Source organism: Lactuca saligna, chromosome 9, assembly GCF_052625555.1.
Source record: "Lactuca saligna cultivar CGN05327 chromosome 9, ASM5262555v1, whole genome shotgun sequence".
Lineage (NCBI taxonomy): Eukaryota > Viridiplantae > Streptophyta > Magnoliopsida > Asterales > Asteraceae > Lactuca > Lactuca saligna.
In genome coordinates, this window is record NC_136425.1 from 165,521,901 (window position 1) to 165,543,180 (window position 21,280).

The 21,280-nt window shown below is 38.7% G+C and overlaps 1 protein-coding gene across 2 annotated transcripts; it reads right to left on the reverse strand.

The window, feature by feature from the left end:
- Positions 1-1,014: 1,014 nt before the first annotated feature.
- On the reverse strand, positions 1,015-5,790 carry LOC145015082 (glycolate oxidase 1). Of its 2 annotated transcripts, XM_078973530.1 has the most exons (11): positions 5,651-5,790; positions 5,336-5,509; positions 5,123-5,247; positions 4,280-4,326; positions 4,088-4,165; positions 3,607-3,731; positions 3,452-3,518; positions 3,251-3,313; positions 2,378-2,447; positions 2,075-2,280; positions 1,015-1,263 (listed from the first exon to the last, which is right to left on the reverse strand). In XM_078973530.1, the coding sequence occupies exons 2-11, from the start codon at positions 5,470-5,472 to the stop codon at positions 1,072-1,074; spliced, it is 1,110 nt and encodes a 369-aa protein (XP_078829656.1). In that variant the 5' UTR covers positions 5,473-5,509; positions 5,651-5,790; the 3' UTR covers positions 1,015-1,071. The 2 variants fall into 2 exon arrangements, with proteins under 2 accessions (XP_078829656.1, XP_078829658.1); XM_078973532.1 differs by lacking the exon at positions 5,651-5,790 and having other exon boundaries at positions 5,332-5,369.
- Between the last annotated feature and the right edge of the window lie 15,490 nt (positions 5,791-21,280).

Below are 21,280 nucleotides of genomic sequence, written 5' to 3' on the forward strand. Positions count from 1 at the left end.
AAGAAATTAGGTTATGTGAAAAAGTAACACTTAATGTAGGTCCATAAGTCAAAATTGAGAGTGTTTTTTAGATTAGTTAAAAGCAGTGTTGTAAAAAGTCCGATTAGGTTTCGATTAATCCTTAAGCGCTAGCTGTTCAAAAAAAATGACATTACTCTTTACCTATATAATGAGTGAAACAGTAAAAACCAATGAAATTTTAATACTTTGAAATAGTTATATCTCAATAGAAACTATTTAAGAGAACATTAATATTGTATTAATCATATTAATCTATTTGTTATGATAATAGTAGTATTTACAAACTTTGTTATGATATTAATCATACTTAATTTTTTAAAATTCAACAAATTATTAATTTATGGTCCCTGATTTATCCCCGTCTAGCTAATTAATCCCATAACACCAACCAACCAACTAGCGTTAACGTTTTTTACAACCTTGGTTAAAAGTTAAAACCAAAACACACCACCAAATTTATACATTTTGAGGGCAAAATGGTCAAAAATGGCCTCAAACAGCCATAGATAGTATATATCTGAACAACTCACTTGGGAACTCAATCATAAAACACTACTAATACATTGTATGTGTCAGGTTTTGAACCCTAGATATTATATATCTTGTACATATATATTTTCTAACTAAGATGCATTTAAATAAAATGTAGAAAAAGTTTCAACCAACTTTTTTTTATCCATTTTAACCGATTTGAACGCTATGAACAAAATACAATGGGTTTAATTTAATCATATAAAGAAGGTGAGTTATTAACAAAATACAATGGACATTTTTATAATCATACACATTACATGATAGATACATCCATACAGAGCTTATCTTATCATTCAGACGCGACCATTATACAAGAAAACCAATACAAGAGTTTTGCAACACCTTAACACAAAAGCTATACCTTTTTTTTATATATATATATATATATATATATATATATATATATATATATATATATATATATATATATATATATATATATATATATATATATATATATATATATATATATATTTTGCCATTAAGAGGTGACTGAATGGTTTTGGTGTTGGTTGTTTATAAGCGTGGTGCAGGGCGTGCCCGGGGTGCATCCCATTCAGTGACAATGTGGTCCCGAGTAATCTCTCTGAGTGAAGTACAACCACTTAATGCCATTGTTAGTTCAAACTCCTCACGTAACATCTGAAGCACTTTTCTCACTCCCGCTTCTCCTTCAGCCGCCAATGAAAACACCACCGGCCGCCCAATCTGATAAAAAAAACATATATATACATAACACCACCATTGTTAGCTCCAAGGGTAAAATCGTCATTTCATCTCATTCAACACGTTATCCATATAGGTGAAGGGTAAAATGGTCATTTAGTCCCCTTTAACATTTTATCCTGACTGACATTATTTACTCGGAAGGGTAAAATGGTTATTTCTTTTTGACTTACAGTAGAAAGAGACAAATTACCCATTCGGCACTTTATCCATATAGGACGATGGGTACAATGGTCATTTAGTCCCTTTTACACACATCATTTACTTGGAAGGGTAAAATGGTTATTTACTCTCGTTCAGACATATGTTATATATATGATTTTTTCTTTTTGACTCACCGTAGAAAGAAACAAATCACCCATTCAACACTATATCCATATAGGACAAGGGGTAAAATGGTCATTTAGTCCCTTTTAGCATTTTATCTTGATAGACATCATTTTCTCATAAGGGTAAAATGGTTATCTACTCTCATTCAAACATATGTTATATATATGATTGTTTCTTTTTTGACTCGCCGTCAAAAGAAACAAATCACTCATTCAACACTTTATCCATATAGAAACGAAGGGTAAAATGGTCATTTAGTCTCGTTCTGGTTTATCGTAAGCCATATATGTACTTATTTTTTACTTAATGCAGAAAGAACGACTTAATAAGAGAAAAACGTTTTCCCCAATACCTCTTCGTTGACATTGACATTGACAAATTACCCATACCCAAATATACCAAGGGTAAATTCGTCATTTACTCTCATTCAAAAAAGAAAGACTTAATCGGTTAAATTACTTACAAATATTCCGGAAGCTCCAAGAGCGAGTGCCTTAAAAACATCGGTCCCACGGCGGACCCCACCATCGAGGAACACGGGAACACGGCCCTGTGCGGCTTTCACAACCTCTTCTAAAGCCATGATGGTGGCGGGGACATAATCCAGCTGGCGGGCCCCATGGTTGGAAACAATAATACCCGCTGCTCCAGCTTGAATAGCTAACCTTGCTGTATAATTAACAAAAAAAAAAAAACAATTTAAAATAATTAATTTAATAACAAAAATAATAATAATAATAATGAGAGTTTTTTTAATTGTTCTTACTGTCTTCAGCAGTGATCACACCCTTCACTAGAATCGGCATTGTGGTGATTGTTTGAAGCCACTTTACATCCTACAAGAAAAATATATTTAAGACGTGAAAATCCATGAAACAATAAATGATTAAACTACACAAATATTAATTGTGGTTTCACCATTTTATTAGTTTAGACATGTAACCTTTTTCTATAGTGATTAAACATTTAAACTGTTATACTTATTTTTGGTCGTTTACAAAAGCAATTTTTTCTCATTACACGGGATAAAAATACAAAAAAAGCACAACATAGTTTCACCATTTTGACAATTTAGCAACTAAACTGTTAACTATTACTATAGTAATTATAAGAAAATAATAATTTGTTGGCTAAATCGATAAAATGATGAAAATACATTATGCTTTTTTTGTGTCATATTTTTATCAAAACTAGGTAAACCAAGAAAAAAAATATTTTTTTTTCCAATTGTCAACAAAGTATAATGATTTAATTACTACAAAAAAAAAAATAAAGTTAAGTGGCTAAATCGATATAATGATGAAAGTATGTTTTGCTTTTTTGTATTTCGCCCTTTGACCAAATAAAAATACCATTTTCCCACCATTATCCGAGGCAAAATGCAAAAAAGTGCAACTTTCTTTCACCATATTATCAATTTTGCCACGAACTAATTTCTTTTATCGATTTAGCCACTAAACTATTATTAAAATGATTATAAGAAATTAATATTCCAACGGTCAAAAAGGTAAAATAATGTAATCACTTCAAAAAATGATGAAAGTATTTTATGTTTTTTATGTATTTTTCACCCTTTGTGAAAATATTATATTTGAAAAAATATGAGGAAAAGACTAAAATGACCCTCACAAAAACATACCTTCCAGCTAAGAGTGCGATCAATCTGACCAGCAACATAAGAAGACAATCCAGAGTCATTAGCCTGCATTTCATAATTACATCAACAATCAAAACATGAATCCAAAAAGTATATAAAATTCTTTAACAATTTTTTTTTTTATTTATTATTTCCAGTATCAACAAATTAAATTATTTTTAAAAAAAAATAGTTTCAACTTACTTCATCCATCTTCCCAAGGTCCAAACCCTCAAAGTTCTTCAATGTCAAAAATGGGGGTAGTGTAAACCTGTCCAATTCACAAAAATAAAATAAATTGTAAAAGTGATGAAAACATTTACACGAAAGAGAAGGGCAAAATGGTCATTTTGGTAAACCTGTTTTTGATGTCAGCTTCTCGGCGTCCAAGCCTTGGTGTATCAACTGTAAGAGCAATAGCTTTAAAGCCTGCTTTTTCAGCTCTTCTCACAAGCTGAGCCACAACATTTCTGTCCTTATACACCTGATATTAATATTATGTTTGAAAATTGTTAATTTTTGAGATTAAGAAGGAAAAGAAGAGAAGGGCAAAACGGTAATTTTGCTCACGTAAAGCTGGAAGAAACGGATATTAATATTATTTCTGTTAACTTTACACCTGATATTAATATTATGTTTGAAAATTGTTAATTTTTCAGATTAAGAAGGAAAAGAAAAGAAGGGCAAAACGGTAATTTTGCTCACGTAAAGCTGGAAGAAACGGATATTAATATTATTTCTGTTAATTTTACACCTGATATTAATATTATGTTTGAAAATTGTTAATTTTTGAGATTAAGAAGGAAAAGAAGAGAAGGGCAAAACGGTAATTTTGCTCACGTAAAGCTGGAAGAAACGGATTCCAGGTCCGGTTGAAGCAACCTCCTCAACACTTGAAGTTGCCCATGATGACAAAGTCTATTATGAAAATCGAAATAATTATCAGAACATGATATATTTTTCATAATTTTAAAACTTAAAAAACAATGAAAATTTTATTAAATGAAAAAAATAGCATGGAAAAATACGTACCATGATTGTTCCAGCTGAAGAAGCAGCTCTTGCAGTTGCATACTCACCTTCATTCATGATAAATAAATAAAAAAATGATATTAAATAAGGAATTATGAGGATTTCTATTTGGTTTATAAATATGTCAAAGGTTTTGGAATGTGATCCTTTATTATTTCTTTGGAATTTGTAATTTATTGTTTGTTTTTTAAAAAGCATATTTGAACTAGTTTATAATAAGTAGTTATATAAATATTTGAAGTACCCTTTTAATCAATTCTTCTTCATGGAACTTTATGTACCTCTATTTTAGAATTAAGCATAATTACTAAATAACACAAAACAAATTTCACAATTTTTTTTTTTTTTTTTTTGCAGATATAGAGTTATTATAAAATACTAAACTTACCATACACGAGAAATACTCAACATCAAGTTACTAAAATTTCAACTTTACTTATTTTATAGGTATAAATTGAAATTCCCATCTATAAAATCGTTAAACAGCATTTCTTTTTACAAATACAGAGTTAGATTTAGGAAGGGTATTTCAAATAAAATATCAATATAAATTTTTGGGTTTAAGAAGGGTATTTCAGTCATTTACACAAACAAGGAAGGATTGAAATGGAATCCCATAACTTTATGGAAAGAATGTTGAATTCCTTCACAAGTGGGATTCAGTGAAATTCCAATGGAATTCAATTCCATACTCATCATAACTGAATAGAATTGAACTCCAATTCCAACCAAATCCATGGAATCCAACAAACCAACCAAATAGGCAAATCTCTTTCTTCTTTATGACCAAAATTTGTTGTTTTTTTTTACTTTAAAATTAAAACAAAACAAAATTGTAATTACCATCAGGGTGAGCCATTTTCTGCATAGCTGTTGGAGCAACCATTATAGGCATGGAGATCTTGAATCCCAAAATTGTTGTAGTCATGTCAATCTTGCTCACATCAATAAGAATCCGAGGCCTAAACCTGTAATTCATTCCCAAAACTAAATCTTAACAACATACAACCACAAGGGTATTTTCGTAATTTCAGTTACAAACATATATCTACTTACAGAATTCTTGAAAAAGCATTTCTGTTCTCTTCTAAAGTCCACTGATCCTCAGCACCTGAAGCATAGTAGTCATACACCATCTTTGGTAACTTCTCCTTTGCAATAGCTTGATACTCAGTGACATTTGTGACCTCCATTTTTCTTCTCTATTCAGGTGGTTTCCCCCACAAAAATCTTGATTTTTACAGGTGAAATTCAAGAATCAGATTATCATATTCAATAACTTAATATTGCAAAATAATATGTGCATAAAAATGGAAAGAATGGAGCTTTATGATGAACCCATAAGTAAAAAATACGATAAAGAAAGTAAACCTTTTGGGGAGTTTAGTGTTTTTTGCTTCTACTGTGAGGAGCTAACTCCAAGTGAATAAACAAGCATAGATAAGCAACAAATTTGGGAACATTATTGGAAAAAGAAGAAAAGGACATGTTGTAGATAAAGTGATAGAAATTAGAAGAGGGTGTGTACCAAAAAAAATTTGAAAAAATAAAATTAAGAAAATGGATGAAGACAAATGAAGGAGATGAGTAATATGAGGTGAGAATTGGAAACCAAATCCAATTGAGGGGGAAATGTGAGGGGGGGAATCGGTGATTTTCCTCCACTCAATTTACTTTGTGTTTCAGAATTTTTTCTTCATTATCATCTTCCGCAATATATAAAGTATTTTCATTATCATCATCATCATCATCATCGTCATGTCTATTCATGTATGAATGTAGGGATAAATTTTACCTTCTGTTTTCTCTCTCTAAAAGTCGGCATATTTTTTTCTTAGATTAACGAGTTCACAGATAAGGATTCGTGAAAGGGTCCTTTTATCTCATCTGTACATCGTCTAGAATTCGTGAATTGAAGAATGGATTTGTAATTTCAGCTGTTTTGTAGCAGAAACTGTTTGTTGTATTCTTTAGATGAACTTTATCTTCACCACCCACCACAATCTGCCACCATCGCGATGCAATACCACCAGCATCACCAGGAAAAATAGGACAGAAATCAAAAGAGAACCAAAAGTTGTCATTGAAAAGAAACAAAGTAAAATGAAAGAACAGAGGATCAAGACACCTAAAGAACAGCAAAAACACATTCGTCGTAAAATTAAACCCTAGTCTGAACTAAAAGCTAGAAATTTTAGACAGAATAATTTGTAATTTCCACTTTGTTCCACTCCACAAATCAGAGAAGGAAGAAATAAAAACTAAAATAAAAGAACTCCGGATCAAAAATTTGGGAAATCGTAGAAGCTCAATCGAACCAAACAAACGTTTCAAAAGTAACAAACTTTTTTTAACCGACTACTGTAATACAAAATAGTAGAATTATTTATTTATTTATTTATTTATTTGGTTATGATGATCTTCTAACAATAAAAACAAAAATAGTAGAATTCTATTTGGTTTTATAACGAGGTTCTTTTGTTTTAAAAACAAGAATTTATATTTTGTTGGCATATTTAATATGCAATTTGTGGTTTCTTATGTGAGTTTCATTGACATGCTTTGAGATCGGCTTTTAGCAGCTCTAATATGTGATTACTTGGATTGGGCACAAATTAGGTAGTGTTTGTTTTTTGTTTGCAGATCTGCGAGATGTCTTCTGTCTGCGCCGTGCAGACCACGCGCAGACATTAGTCTTCGCAGACTGTTTGTTTTTTTAAAGACTGCAGACCTAAAAATGTCTGCGCGCCCTCTTCTTGGTGCAGATGTGGACCAGAGTTTTCTAACATCTTCAGACATCTTCTAGCTTAAAAAAACATATATATATCTTTATTTTTTTTAAGTTTTTTTTTAATTTATATTTTTTCCAACTTTATTAATGATAAACAATATGAAAAAAAAATTACAAAACTTAAAAAAAAAACATTTGACCATACAAACATGATATTTTTAACAAATTTATAAATAAAAATTTATTATAATAATAGTCGTTGAAATTGTTTATATAAATATGAAAAAAAAAATCATAATATATTCTTATATTTTTTTGCCAAAATTTTGTAAAATTTTATTTAATAGAGTATCATCAATTTCTCGAGAAAATATTTATCGTACGTTTTTAATAGATTTATTTGAAAAAATCGAAGTTTATTTCCATCTATTTATGTATCAAATTCTTTGATCACTAATTATAATGTTTAGTTATAACTTTACAATCAAAGTTGTTGGTTTTTATCAAATATGTATATGAATTAATACCATTTTTATTTTTATTTTTTATATAATAATACATAAAAGTTGATCTAGATTCGTTATATATTTATAAGAAAGTTGTAAAAATATATAAAAAATTCGCTTTGAAGTTTTAAAAAATCAGTTTATTTAGATTTCAGTTTATTTTAATAGCCCGCAGATGTTAAAAAAACAAACAGTTTTCTTTTTTCAGACTGCAGACGTTTGGTCCACCTCTTCTACTGCAGAGGTCTACAGATATGGTCCGCAGACTGCAGACATTTTGCCTCAGAAAAAACAAACAGCACCTTAGACACACACTAAAAGTTTATTTGCCCGAGTTTAATTTGGTAAATATAATGTTCTTTCTTTTTTGTGTACATTTCGACAATTTATCTAAAGTTTTTGGTTCTTGCATAAAAAAGGATTCTTTTTTGGTGTTTTCACAAGAACGATAGTTTGCATCAAAAAAACAATCACTCGGATTATATTGCAATTTGTATAACTTTTTTTTGTAAACTTTGCAATTTATGTAATTTTTTTGTAGCTATGATTTCTTTATAAAGATGTTGACTTTATACAAGGGTATTTTGATAACTTGCAAAATTTGTAATTTTGCTTGGGATTTAAAACTTAGGGCTTCAAGAAAAAAACAATTTTACCTAGAAAAATATTCTTCCAATTCTTCTTTTTTTTTTTTAAATTGTAGCATGGTTGAAAACCATTCATTTGAGTGGTTAGATAAAAATAAAAATAAAAAATAACCACAGTCTGTATTGGTTTTTATGGAATTTGTTCTTTATTTTAATGATATTTTAAATTTTTTGTTAATGTGTATATAATTAGGGTGTAGGATTAATTGTTGCAACCGGTGAAAGGGGTTAAAAATTTAAAATTTGGCACTCGAACAACAATCATGACTTTTGGAGCAACAGTTTTGTAAAATTTGTTAAAAATCGAAATCTTAATGATTTCTAGTGATGTATTTTTTTTTTTTTTTTTTGAAAGATAACTTAGAGTATTATAATTCAGAAAGAAAATCTCAATTTTTGGTTAATAAATGAGTGAGATATGACAGTTCAAAGTGAGATAAAGAAATATGGCAGATTGTATGCATGATAATATGTTAAAAAAGTGAGTTTTCATCATTACTTTGAATCAATCTTTTGAAATATTTTAAAGATATCATAATAGAATTTTGATTTAGTCATGTTTCTAGAGATAAAAATATTTAAAATCATAAAATGCATACATGCATTCATGAAAAAAAATTGTTTCTCAAAAACTCTTAACTTGAGTTTGATATTTTGATCCATAAAAATCGATTTTGCACTAAGATCATGAAAAAGCAACCTTGTTTTTCATACATGCATGGTGTTAAAATGCTTCCATGATATTCTAAAAACCATTTTAACCATAACAAAACAAGTTTGAAGAAGATGAAGAAATAGCAGTCGATTTTGATGTTATATACATATGCATGGCTTAAATCAAGATTTTAACATAGGTTTGATCATGGATTTTCACCATTTAATACACATGCAACATTGTGAAAATCTACAAACATTAAGATAGAAGAAATGATTCTAGTCCTTGAAGGACATAAAATCCCAAAATCATGAGAAAACATGTTAGAACTTGCATCAAAATGAAGATGTTGAAGGATAGAATGAAGTCTCTTACCTAGATTCGATTTTTGGACTTCAAGAACACCCATCAATCTTCAAATTTTCGAGATTAAAGGTTGTTAGTGACTGATTTTAGAGTGTGTTTTAAGAGAGAGACTTCTTGGAAGATGGAAGAAGTAGTGGAGTAAAGTGTGAGAGTTAAAGAGTGGAGTGTTATAAAGAGAGAGGGAGGATGAATTTTGAAGGGTATTGGAGGGATTAAAGCTTTTTTTGGAACAGGTTTTTTTTTTGGAACAGCAGGAATTTTATTTAAAAAAAAAAAAAAAAAAAAAAAAAAAAAAAAAAAAAAAAAACTAGCAAGAAGCTAGAAAAAGAACATTACACCAACTTACATGCAGAAATAGGATTATGAAGCCAATTAGTTCATCCTATATTAGCTTTGCTACACCTATTCAAAACCAAAAAATAAGAGTTTTTTACAACGTCATAAAAAATTACTGATTTCATAGGCAATGTCGTTCCAAAAAGAATGCAATTACGAAAATTCCATATGCACCATAATGTCGTCATAATCACTGCGTCAAAAACTTTCTGTTGACCACTTCTCCAAGAGAACGAATTAGACCAAAACAATAACGAATCTATGGAAAGGTGTTGAGGAACATGAACACCCCACTAGATAGAAACTCTAGTCCAAAGTTCAATTAACTCACTACACCCAACAAACAAGTGATCAATAGACTCAATCGTAACAGAGCAAACTGGACACAAGATCGAATCCAATAAAATTCCCCTATAAGAAAATTTTGCTCGAGTCGGAAGGCCATTTAATCTTAATCTACATATGAAAATATTCAAGTTAATTGGAAACCAATTATTCCAATAAGTTTCGCCACCACCTGTAGACAACATCCCATTATTAATATAAGACCTAGCTGAAGAGACTGTAAAATAATCAGACATATCCAAGAGTCACCCCAATCGATCCGGACTGGAGCTAAGTTGTAAGCCCTGCATCAAAGTCAAAAAAGCATCCCACTGGGACTGCTCAATACCACCCCGAGGCACCCTCCTAAGAGACGTAGTATCCCAGCCCATCATCACCCTGTCACGAACTACAACAAATTTATGTTGATCCAAGGCATAAATTCTATGAAAACTCTCTGCAAGAGGCCTATCCCCTTTCCAAATATCCTACCAAAACAAAGTTTGACTACCATCTCCAACTCGAATTGGACTTAAAGAAAGCAAATCCAAACCACGATCAACCATATGAGACAGCAAAGAGGCTTTCTTTTATTATTATATAAACTTTAAGGTTTAGGGTATTTAGTTTTTTATGCTCATAAATAAAGCTAATGTTCATAAATTATTGCTTGGTAACATAATTCATGTTCTATGACCTATAATTCATTAAGATGTTGTTTATAGTATAAAATTTGAGAGGAAAATCAAATTTGATAAAGATTGCATTTATTTTATAAAATTTTGACACTTGTTATAAAGTTTGGACATTTTAAAGTATCACAATGGGTATACAATATATTGGATTGTTTTAAAATCTGTTAACACCATAAGTAATAAAGTTTAATATTTGAAATAATCAAATTAATCAATATAAAATACTTATATTTTGTAGCAAGTTACATAGTTTGATTGAATCAGATTATTTGCATTCCATGTAGTGGTTTTGAGATCCAGGAGAACTTGAATAATCAAATATACTAGTTCTAGTTTTCAGTTTTGACTGAAGTTCCTATGAGAATTTGACCTAATTTCTACTGCTAGGTCAAGTGTATGATATATCTACATGAATGTACAAAGATGCTCGAGTCAAGGAATGACCCGAATTTGATAGTGAACATAGTTAAAGTAGTTGTAGAATTCACATATCAATATGAAGTCTAAGTACACTATCAATCGTTTCTAATTATTTCCAAGTTTCTAGTAGGTGTAGGTCATGACTTATCTTCCAACTACCAAGTCTGTCATCATTACAAGAAAAAGTCGAAATAACTACAGAAAGATTCTGCAGCTAAAACATGATATTCCATAGTTAAAATCAATTAGCGACGGAATTTGCTATGGATCCATTATGTAGGAAAACTCTTCATTAGTAAAGATTCGTTACGGAATCCGTAGCACCTTCACAACGTAATTTACAATGGACTTATTTCGTAGAAAACTTGCTATGGACTACATCCGTAGCACCATCGTAGCAAATTAACTTGTAGCACCTGATTCCTGGTATGTATTCTTGATTATTAACTCTCCTTATGTATTGCATTTTAATCTTGGACTCGGCGAGTTGAAGGACTAACTTGCCGAGTAGAAGCAGGACTAGACGCGGGATCAGCTCTGTCTACTCGACGAGTAGGCTCGCGGGACTCGGCGAGTAGACCCTGTCTGGACTAAAACCCTAACTCGGGTGTTTGCACCCTATTTAAACGATCTAACCCAGCTTCCATTTCCCCTAGCACTCCCAAAGATCTGTAGAAAGAAACCCTAGCCCCTTTGTGTCCTTGTGGGTGATTTTTAGCATTGTGAAGGTGGTTTGGAGCTTGGGAGAAGAAGGAGAAGGTTGAAGAGTGCAAGAAGAGAAGAAGATTTGGAATCTACTCTGTGAGGGGCTTCTATTCAGGTAGAAAAGTTCCTACCTTGATCTTTAGTTCATTGAACCCCCCCCCCTTCTTGTCCCTAAAAGAGGTTTTAAGCCCTAAGAACCTAAATCTCTATGCGTTTATGGTTAATGTTCTGCAAGGACTTCGGATTTGGACCTTTAGGACATCCTAGTAGCATAAAGTCTCTGTGGTTGAGGTGATTGAGGTCCCTATTGAGTGTAGGACCTCTTAAAGAGCTTGGAATTGCATGTTTGAGCTCATAGGGTCGTGCATGCACGTAAAGTTTGCAACTTTACGTGGTAAACATGCCCTAGGACCATAGATATATGGTTTTGAAGCGTTTCATGTCTCAGATTTGGCCTATATGGGAAATGGGTCATAGGGAATCGGCGAGTCCCAAAGAGGAACTCGGCGAGTTCCATGAAGATGGCCTTAGACTCGGCGAGTTGGATGAACAACTCGGCGAGTCCTATGAAGATTTCCTGGAACTCGACGAGTTGTTCTTCAAACTCAACGAGTCGGGTCACGAGTCAGTTCAATCGTCCCAAGTCATGAATGAAGAGTGATTCAGTGAGTGGGAAGAAGGTCTGGTTGGGTAGGACCGGGTTACTAAGGAAAGGACTCGGTGAGTCCCAGCCATGACTCGGCGAGTCCAGTCAAGCGGGCATTGACTTTGACCAAGGGGTTGACCCTGGGCTAAGGGAGGGTCAGTCTTTTGTCCTAATGGTATTCATAGGTGTCTAACCTATGTTTATGGTTTATAGCTAGAGGATTTGCGATCCAGCAGTTAGACGCTCAGCAAGTAGAAATCAGCAGCTACTTTCGAGGTGAGTTACCTTCCAGTAGTGGTGGGTCTAAGGCCATAATGTCGGCCCACCAGTAGGAGATGTATGATAGATGATTTTCTCTGTGATATTCATCTAGGGTTGCTACCACCTGTGTTATGTTTATGTGCCGGTATGATATGATGCTATGTGCTTGTGACAGTAGGGGGAGATAGTCCCCAAGATATCCGGTCAGTAGGGCCGAAGGGGTAGTCATACCCAACCATGCTAGATAGATTCTGATATTGTGATACATGTTATGTGGTAGTAGTAGAGGGGAGAAATAGTTCCCCAGTATCCGGTCGAGAGGACCGAAGGGGAGGCCAGCACCCAAATATGCTAGGCAGTATCCGGTCGAGAGGACCGAAGGGGAGGCCAGCACCCAGGTATGGTCGACAACGTCCGTTCGAGAGGACCGAAGGGGTAGGTCGGGCACCCAGATATGCCTGACAATATATGTATGTTATGTGGTTATATGGTATGTGGTACAGTGGGGGAACTCACTAAGATCCGTGCTTACAGTTTTCAGCTTTGGTTTTAGGTACCTCTTCAGCTAAGGGAAAGGAGCCGGCACGGTAGCAGCATCTCACACACACTCTTGTTTCCGCAGTTATGAGTTTATTCCGGGATTGATACTCTGATATTTTGGTTGTTTACTTGTTGTGGATTTTAAATTTGGGCTTTCGATGTGAAATGGTTTAATTAAACAATGGTTCAATTATTAATGTTTTCTAAGTAATGTTTTAAAACGAAATTTTTGGACGTGAAAATTGGGTCGTTACAAGTTGGTATCAGAGCCCTGGTTTGAGGGATTCGGACTCACCTTCGGGGGTGTCTGAACTCAAATCGAGGGAGTAAAAGATTTTCCAAAAAGAAATGTTTTCTAAGAATTAAGAAAAGGGTTTGAGAAGAAACGAAGTGTGTGATGTGTGCAACCGGCCGAGCTCAAGTAAGTATTCCCCAAAGTACCCATACAAGCTTATGTTGCGTTTATCAGTTTCAGTAGAACAACATCCTAGAATAGGACTAAGGATCTAGTAGTGATGCCTTATGTGCCTGCTTTATGTGCTTCAGTGTATGAAAATTGCATGCTAGAATTGAGTAGATAGCAGTAGGATAGCATGTTAGGTTATGCCTGATAGTATGAGTATTAGCTCTGTATGCTAGATCACCTTCTCTCTATGAGAGCGGATTTGCTTGAGATTGTTCCCTTAGTTCGAATGTTGCCTGCTTTGTGCTTTGTGGGACTCTGAGTGGTGGGGGTTAGCCATTAGGTGAATACGTCACGTCGCATGCGATCAGGGTTGAATAATCTTAGAGTGCTGGATTTGGCCCTATTGCGCAGATCTCGTTTGAGTCTAACCGTTGTAGGGACGAGTTTGTTACTCGAAGGATTATCCGAGCCTCACCCCATGTGATGGTATTCAGGTAATGGTTAACTGGCATTACTAGGAGGCCTTCAGCAGCTGAGGACCTGGTAAGGTGGAGCCTGAGATTTCCCAGGGCAAGCCTAGGATGAGTATAGAGGTGATCAGCAGTAGTGGAAGGAATCTGGTGGAGTCGAGGCAGTCCTTGAAGAAGGTACGGATAGATGTGGAAGGTAGTATGGGCTCGTACTACTGAAAGCAGAGGATTCGTACCCGAACCAAGGAAGGCCAAGATAAGACCAGGGAACTTGTAAGTGGTTGTGATCCCTCAAGAAGTATCAGTATCACTAATGATTGTTATTTATGTATTGCAGAATGGTGGTACTACGATCGAGGCCGATAGATGGCGGTTTAGGAGAGGGGTCAGGTTCGAGATCAGGTTCCGAGCCAGTGGATGAGGGACTACGCGAGTTCATCGTGTCAGAGATCACAAGGGGCATCCTTGAGTCGACCCCCATTATCTTCGGGTCGATCAAGGAGGGGATCATCGAGTTGATGGAAGATCGCCTCCGGGCGTTCAGGAGCGACATGGCATCTGGCCAGTCGGGATCTCGCACACTGTCCTTTAAGGACTTCAGGGGCAGTGGTGTGCCAGATTTCCACGGGGTGAAACACCCCATTGCTGCCAGACAATGGATTGCAGACATCGAGTCTGCACAGTTGACTAGTTTCTGCCCCGAGGGGTCGAAGGTGAGGTATGCAGCGGGGTGCTTACAAGACCGAGCTCGAGACTGGTGGGAGTCAGTGGGTGACTCATTGGGAGCCTCAGCGATCGAGGCTATGACTTGGTCAGATTTTGTGACCAGATTCAGGGATGAGTTTGCACCGGCTGTCGAGCTTCAGCAGCTGGCCAGGGAGTTTTTGGACATGAGACAAATGACGGAGACTGTGGCAGAGATCACCACCAAGTTCCGGGAGAGGGCACTGTTGGTGCCCCAATATGCGGGCGATGAGGACATGAGGAGGACCTGCTATCATGACATGCTTCGGGCTGATATCCGGGAGCACGTTAGTTTTTCAGCTTGCCCCACCTTGGACTCCATGATTGCCAGGGCGAGGGAGAGGGAGATAGATTTGGAGCACATCCGGAAACGGAAGGCGGAGGAGGGACAGTCAGGAGGGGCTTCGGGGAAGAAGCCCAATGGATCAGATGTGGGGCCGAAAGGCCAACAGGGACGGGGCCGCTGCAGGAAATGCAGCAAGACGCACGAGGGGGCGTGCAGGTTGGGATCATCAGGCTGTTACAAGTGCGGCAAGTCTGGGCACTATAGCAGGGATTGCACTGCTCCGGCAGCAGCTATTCAGACGTCGGAGTTGCTGTGTTTCGACTGCAACCAGAGGGGCCACAAGAAGGCCAATTGCCCCCAGTTGATAGTTTTAGCGCCGGTAAAGGTGCCAGCTCCAGCGACCCTGCGGATCACAAATGGCCGGCAGGGCATGGCAGAGGCTCTAGTGGTGAGGAGCCGGGCATTTCAGCTGACCGCCGAGGAGGCACGCGCTGCACCCGATGTGGTGACGGGTATGATTCTTTCCTTTTCATGTATTTATATGATGTTATGATATTGATATGTGCTCGGTTTATGTATCTATATGTGTTAGGATCGTTCCATGTGAACGGTATCCCAGTCCAGGTGCTGTTCGGCTCGGGTGCTACCCGATCGTTTGTTTCCTTTGCGCTTAGCAAGAAGTTCGCTGAGTCTTCGGGTATGTTGGATTGCCCTTTAGAGGTAGAAATTGCTGATGATCGATCGGTGCGAGCATCGATGGTGTTTCGGGATTGCGTATTGCGTTTGTTTGAGGAGTACTACCTGGTAGACTTAGTTCCCATTCCGTTGCGTGGGAACAAAGTGATTATAGGCATGGATTGGTTGAGCCCCAATGGGGCGGTGATAGATTGCGCACAGCAGCTGGTGCGAGTCAGGACCCCAGGTGGGGGAAAGTTAGTGATTCATGGCGAAAGGCCACAGTGTGGACCCTCAGTCTGTTCAGCAGCGAGGGCTAGACGATACCTTCAGCAGGGATGCACAGGTTATGTCGCATATATGATGGATACCCGGGAGGCGGGTAAGGTAACGGTGAGCGAGGTTCCGGTGGTGCGAGATTTCGCAGATGTTTTTCCAGAGGAGCTTCCTGGGATACCTCCGGAGCGACAGGTGGAGTTTAGGATTGACCTCGTTCCTGGTGCGGCTCCAATAGCCAAGGAACCATATCGGTTGGCTCCTCCTAAGATGCAGGAGTTGTCTACGCAGCTGCATGAGCTGTTAGACAAGGGATTCATTCGACCGGGCAGTTCACCCTGGGGAGCCCCGATTCTGTTTGTGAAAAAGAAGGACGGGTCGCATCGGATGTGTATAGATTACCGAGAGCTGAACAAGGTAACGGTGAAGAACCGATACCCACTCCCGAGGATTGATGATCTCTTTGACCAGCTTCAGGGAGCGTCTTGGTTTTCCAAGATCGATTTGCGTTCGGGTTATCATCAGATGAGGGTCAGAGAGGAGGATGCGCCGAAGACCGCGTTTCGGACGCGCTATGGCCATTATGAGTTCGTGGTGATGCCGTTTGGGCTCACCAATGCTCCTGCCGCATTCATGGACCTCATTAACCGCGTATGCAGACCGATGCTGGATCAGTCTGTGATAGTTTTCATTGACGACATCTTGGTTTATTCCAAGACACATGAGGAGCATGAGGAGCATCTGAGAGAGTTTTTGGAGACCTTGAGGAGGGAGAGCTTGTATGCCAAGTTCTCCAAGTGTGAGTTTTGGTTGCGAGAGGTGCATTCCCTCGAACACCTTGTCAACCAAAACGGGATTCTAGTTGACCCGGCCAAGGTCGAGGCCGTGATGAGATGGAGGTTCCTAAGTCTCCATCCGAGATTCGGAGCTTCCTAGGATTAGCAGGTTACTATCGGAGATTCATTCAGGATTTCTCCAAGATATCCGTACCCCTGACGCGGCTAACGAAGAAAGTCGTGGTCTTTCGGTGGGGACCTGAGCAGCAGGCTACGTTTGAGACGCTGAGACAGAGATTATGCGAGGCGCCAATCTTAGCCCTGCCTGAGGGCATAGAGGATTTTGTGGTATATTGTGATGCGTCGATCTCAGGCCTGGGCGCAGTATTGATGCAGAGGGGGCATGTCATTGCTTATGCCTCGAGGCAGTTGAAGCCTCACGTGGCGAACTACCCGACACATGATTTGGAGTTGGGGGCGGTGGTCTTCGCCCTCAAGATATGGCGGCATTACTTTACGGGATTCGTTGTACCATTTACACGGACCACAAGAGTTTGAGGTACCTCATGGATCAGCCGAATCTGAACATGAGGCAGCGTCGGTGGTTGGACGTGGTAAAGGATTATGATTGCGAGATCCTTTACCACCCTGGGAAGGCCAATGTGGTGGCCGATGCGTTTAGCCGCAAGGCGGCGTCGATCAGGGATGTTTGCATGAGGATGACCGTGGTGACTCCTCTATTGGAGCAGATTCGAGAGGCTCAACAGGAGGCTATGAAGGAGGAGCATCGGAAGAGTGAGTGAATAGTGGGTCAAGTCACCTCCTTCGATTATGATAGCCGGGGATTATTGACACTACACCGTAGGGTGTGGGTGCCGTATCATGGAGGCGTGCGCCAGATCTTGATGGAGGAGGCGCACAAATCCCGATTCTCTATTCATCCAGGGGCGACGAAGATGTATCGGGATCTTCGCCTAGACTATTGGTGGCCCTGCATGAAGCGGGACGTGGCGTGGTACGTCGAGCGGTGTTTGACCTGCAGGAAGGTCAAGGCCGAGCATCAGAGACCGCACGGAAAGATGCAACCGTTGGATATTCTGTTGTGGAAATGGGAAGATATTACGATGGATTTTATCATGAAGCTTCCCAGGACCGCGCGTGGCGTATATTCGATTTGGGTCATCGTAGATTGATTGACCAAGAGTGCTCATTTTATTCCGATTCAAGAGAGCATCTCGGACGAGAAATTGGCCGACATCTATATTAGGGAGATTGTGGCTTGGCACGGGGTGCCAGTATCTGTTATCTTGGACAGGGATGTGCGTTTTACTTCCAGGTTTTGGAAGAGGTTTCATGACAAGTTGGATACTCGTTTGCATTTTAGCACCGCCGTTCACCCGCAGACAGATGGTCAGAGCGAGCGGACCATCCAGACTCTGGAGGATATGTTGCGGGCGTGCGTGCTAGACTTCGGTGGTAGCTGGGATACTTATCTTCCCTTGGCTGAGTTCTCGTACAACAACAGATACCACGTGAGTATCGACCGCCCTCCATTCGAGATGTTGTACGGACGGAGGTGCAGGACCCCGATATGTTGGGGAGAGGTTGGTCAGAGAGTTATGGGGAGCAGCGAAGTGGTGCTCAAGACTACCAAAAGGAGTCAGCAGGTTCGGAGCAGGCTGCAGACCGCCTAGAGTCGGCAGAAAAGTTACGTCGACAAGCGCCAATCCGACTTGGAATTTCAATTTGGGGATATGGTTCTCCTGAAGGTGTCGCCTTGGAAAGGCGTCATTCGATTTAGGAAGCGGGGCAAGTTGGGCCTGAGATTCATTGGACCGTTCAGGGTTGTAGCCCGGGTGGGCAAGGTGGCATATAGGCTAGATTTGCCAGCCGAGCTCAGCCAGATCCACAACACTTTCCACGTCTCTCAGTTGCGGAAGTGTTTGGTGGAAGACTCGGCAGTAGTGCCTTTGGAAGATATTCAGGTCGACGATAGTCTAAATTACATTGAGCGCCCTGTGGCGATCCTCGACAGGAAGTCGAATGATCTGAGGAACAAAAAGGTGGAACTCATGAAGGTGCAGTGGCAGCACCGGAAGGGTTCGAAGTGGACTTGGGAGCTGGTGGAAGAGATGATGGAGCACTACCCCGAGCTATTTTTGGAGCAAACAACAGACTTCGAGGACGAAGTCTAAAATAAGTAGGGGAGATTTGTAGTACCTGATTCCTGGTATGTATTCTTGATTATTAACTCTCATTATGTATTGCATTTTAATCTTGGACTCAGTGAGTTGAAGGACTAACTCGCCGAGTAGAAGCAGGACTAGACACGGGATCAGCTCTGTCTACTCGGCAAGTAGGCTCGTGGGACTCAGTGAGTAGACCCTGTCTGGACTAAAACCCTAACCCGGGTGTTTGCACCCTATTTAAACGATCTAACCCAGCTTCCATTTCCCCTAGCACTCCCAAAGATCTGTAGAACGAAACCCTAGCCCCTTTGTGTCCTTGTGGGTGATATCTAGCATTGTGAAGGTGGTTTGGAGCTTAGGAGAAGAAGGAGAAGGTTGAAGAGTGCAAGAAGATAAGAAGATCCGGAATCTACTCTGTGAGAGGCTTCTATTCAGGTAGAAAAGTTCCTACCTTGATCTTTAGTTCATTGAACCCCCCTTCTTGTCCCTAAAAGAGGTTTTAAGCCCTAAGAACCTAAATCTCTATGTGTTTATGGTTAATGTTCTGCAAGGACTTCAGATTTGGACCCTTAGGACATCCTAGTAGCATAAAGTCTCTGTGGTTGAGGTGATTGAGGTCCCTATTGAGTGTAGGACCTCTTAAAGAGCTTGGAATTGCATGTTTGAGCTCATAGGGCCGTGCATGCACGTAAAGTTTGCAACTTTACGTGGTAAACATGCCCTAGGACCATAGATCTATGGTTTTGAAGCGTTGCATGTCTCAGATTTGGCCTATATGGGAAATGGGTCATAGGGACTCGGTGAGTCCCAAAGAGGAACTCGACGAGTTCCATGAAGATGGCCTTAGACTCGACGAGTTGGATGAACAACTCATCGAGTCCTATGAAGATTGCCTGGAACTCGGCGAGTTGTTCTTCAAACTCAACGAGTCGGGTCACGAGTCAGTTCAATCGTCCCAAGTCATGAATGAAGAGTGATTCAGTGAATGGGAAGAAGGTCTGGTTGGGTAGGACCGGGTTACTAAGGAAAGGACTCGGCGAGTCCCAGCCATGACTCGGCAAGTCCAGTCAAGCGGGCATAAACTTTGACCAAGGGGTTGACCTTGGGCCAAGGGAGGGTCAGTCTTTTGACCTAATGGTATTCATGGGTGTCTAACCTATGTTTATGGTTTATAGCTAGAGGATTTGCGACCCAGCAGTTAGATGCTCAGCAAGCAGAATTCAGCAGCTACTTTCAAGGTGAGTTACCTTCCAGTAGCAGTGGGTCTAAGGCCACAATGCCGGCCCACTAGTAGGAGATGTATGATAGATGATTTTCTCTGTGATATTCATCTAGGGTTGCTACCACCTGTGTTATGTTTATGTGCCAGTATGATATGATGCTATGTGCTTGTGACAGTAGGGGGAGATAGTCCCTAAGATATCCGGTCGGTAGGGCCGAAGGGGTAGTCATACCCATCCATGCTAGATAGATTCTGATATTGTGATACATGTTATGTGGTAGTAGTAGAGGGGAGAAATAGTTCCCCAGTATCCGGTCGAGAGGACCGAAGGGGAGACCAGCACCCATATATGCTAGGCAGTATCCGGTCGAGAGGACCAAAGGGGAGGCCAGCACCCAGGTATGCTAGGCAACGTTTGGTCGAGAGGACCGAAGGGGTAGGTCGGGCACCCATATATGTCTGACAATATATGTATGTTATGTGTTTATATGGTATGTGGTACAGTGGGGGAACTCACTAAGCTTCGTGCTTACAGTTTTCAGTTTTGGTTTCAGGTACCTCTTCAGCTAAGGGAAAGGAGTCGACGCGGTAGCAACATCTCACACACACTCTTGTTTCCGCAGTTATGAGTTTATTTCGGGACTGATACTCTTATATTTTGGTTGTTTACATGTTGTGGATTTTAAATTTGGGATTTCGATGTGAAATGGTTTAATTAAACAATGTTTCAATTATTAATGTTTTCTAAGTAATGTTTTAAAAACGAAATTTTTAGACGTGAAAATTGGGTCGTTACATAACTACAATTTATTTCCGTAGCAAGTCCGTAGTGAATTAACTACGCCTCGATCCGTAGTAAATTTGTCGCAAATTAACTACAAACTAAATTTGTAGCTAGTTTCTGTAGCAAATCTACTATGGATAATGGCGTAGCTAGTACTCCATAGTAAATTTACTATGATCTAATTCTGTAGCAAATATTCCGTAGTAAATTCACTACAATCTACTTCCGTAGAAAATTTACTAAAATACACTCATGTTACAAATGTTTAATAGTAAATTTACCACGGTCTACTTCTGGTACATAGCAAAATCCAAAGCAATTCAACTACATAATAACTTTGT

What these genes read in the sequence shown, in the direction of transcription:
- LOC145015082 (XM_078973530.1), bottom strand. Translation starts at nt 5,472, where the DNA reads ATGGAGGTCACAAATGTCACTGAGTATCAAGCTATTGCAAAGGAGAAG. An exon ending in CTTCAGCTGGAACAATCATG is followed by an intron (nt 4,166 to 4,279) that starts GTACGTATTTTT and finishes TTTTCATAATAG; the next exon opens with ACTTTGTCATCATGGGCAAC. An exon ending in TCCGTTTCTTCCAGCTTTAC is followed by an intron (nt 3,732 to 4,087) that starts GTGAGCAAAATT and finishes TATTAATATCAG; the next exon opens with GTGTATAAGGACAGAAATGT.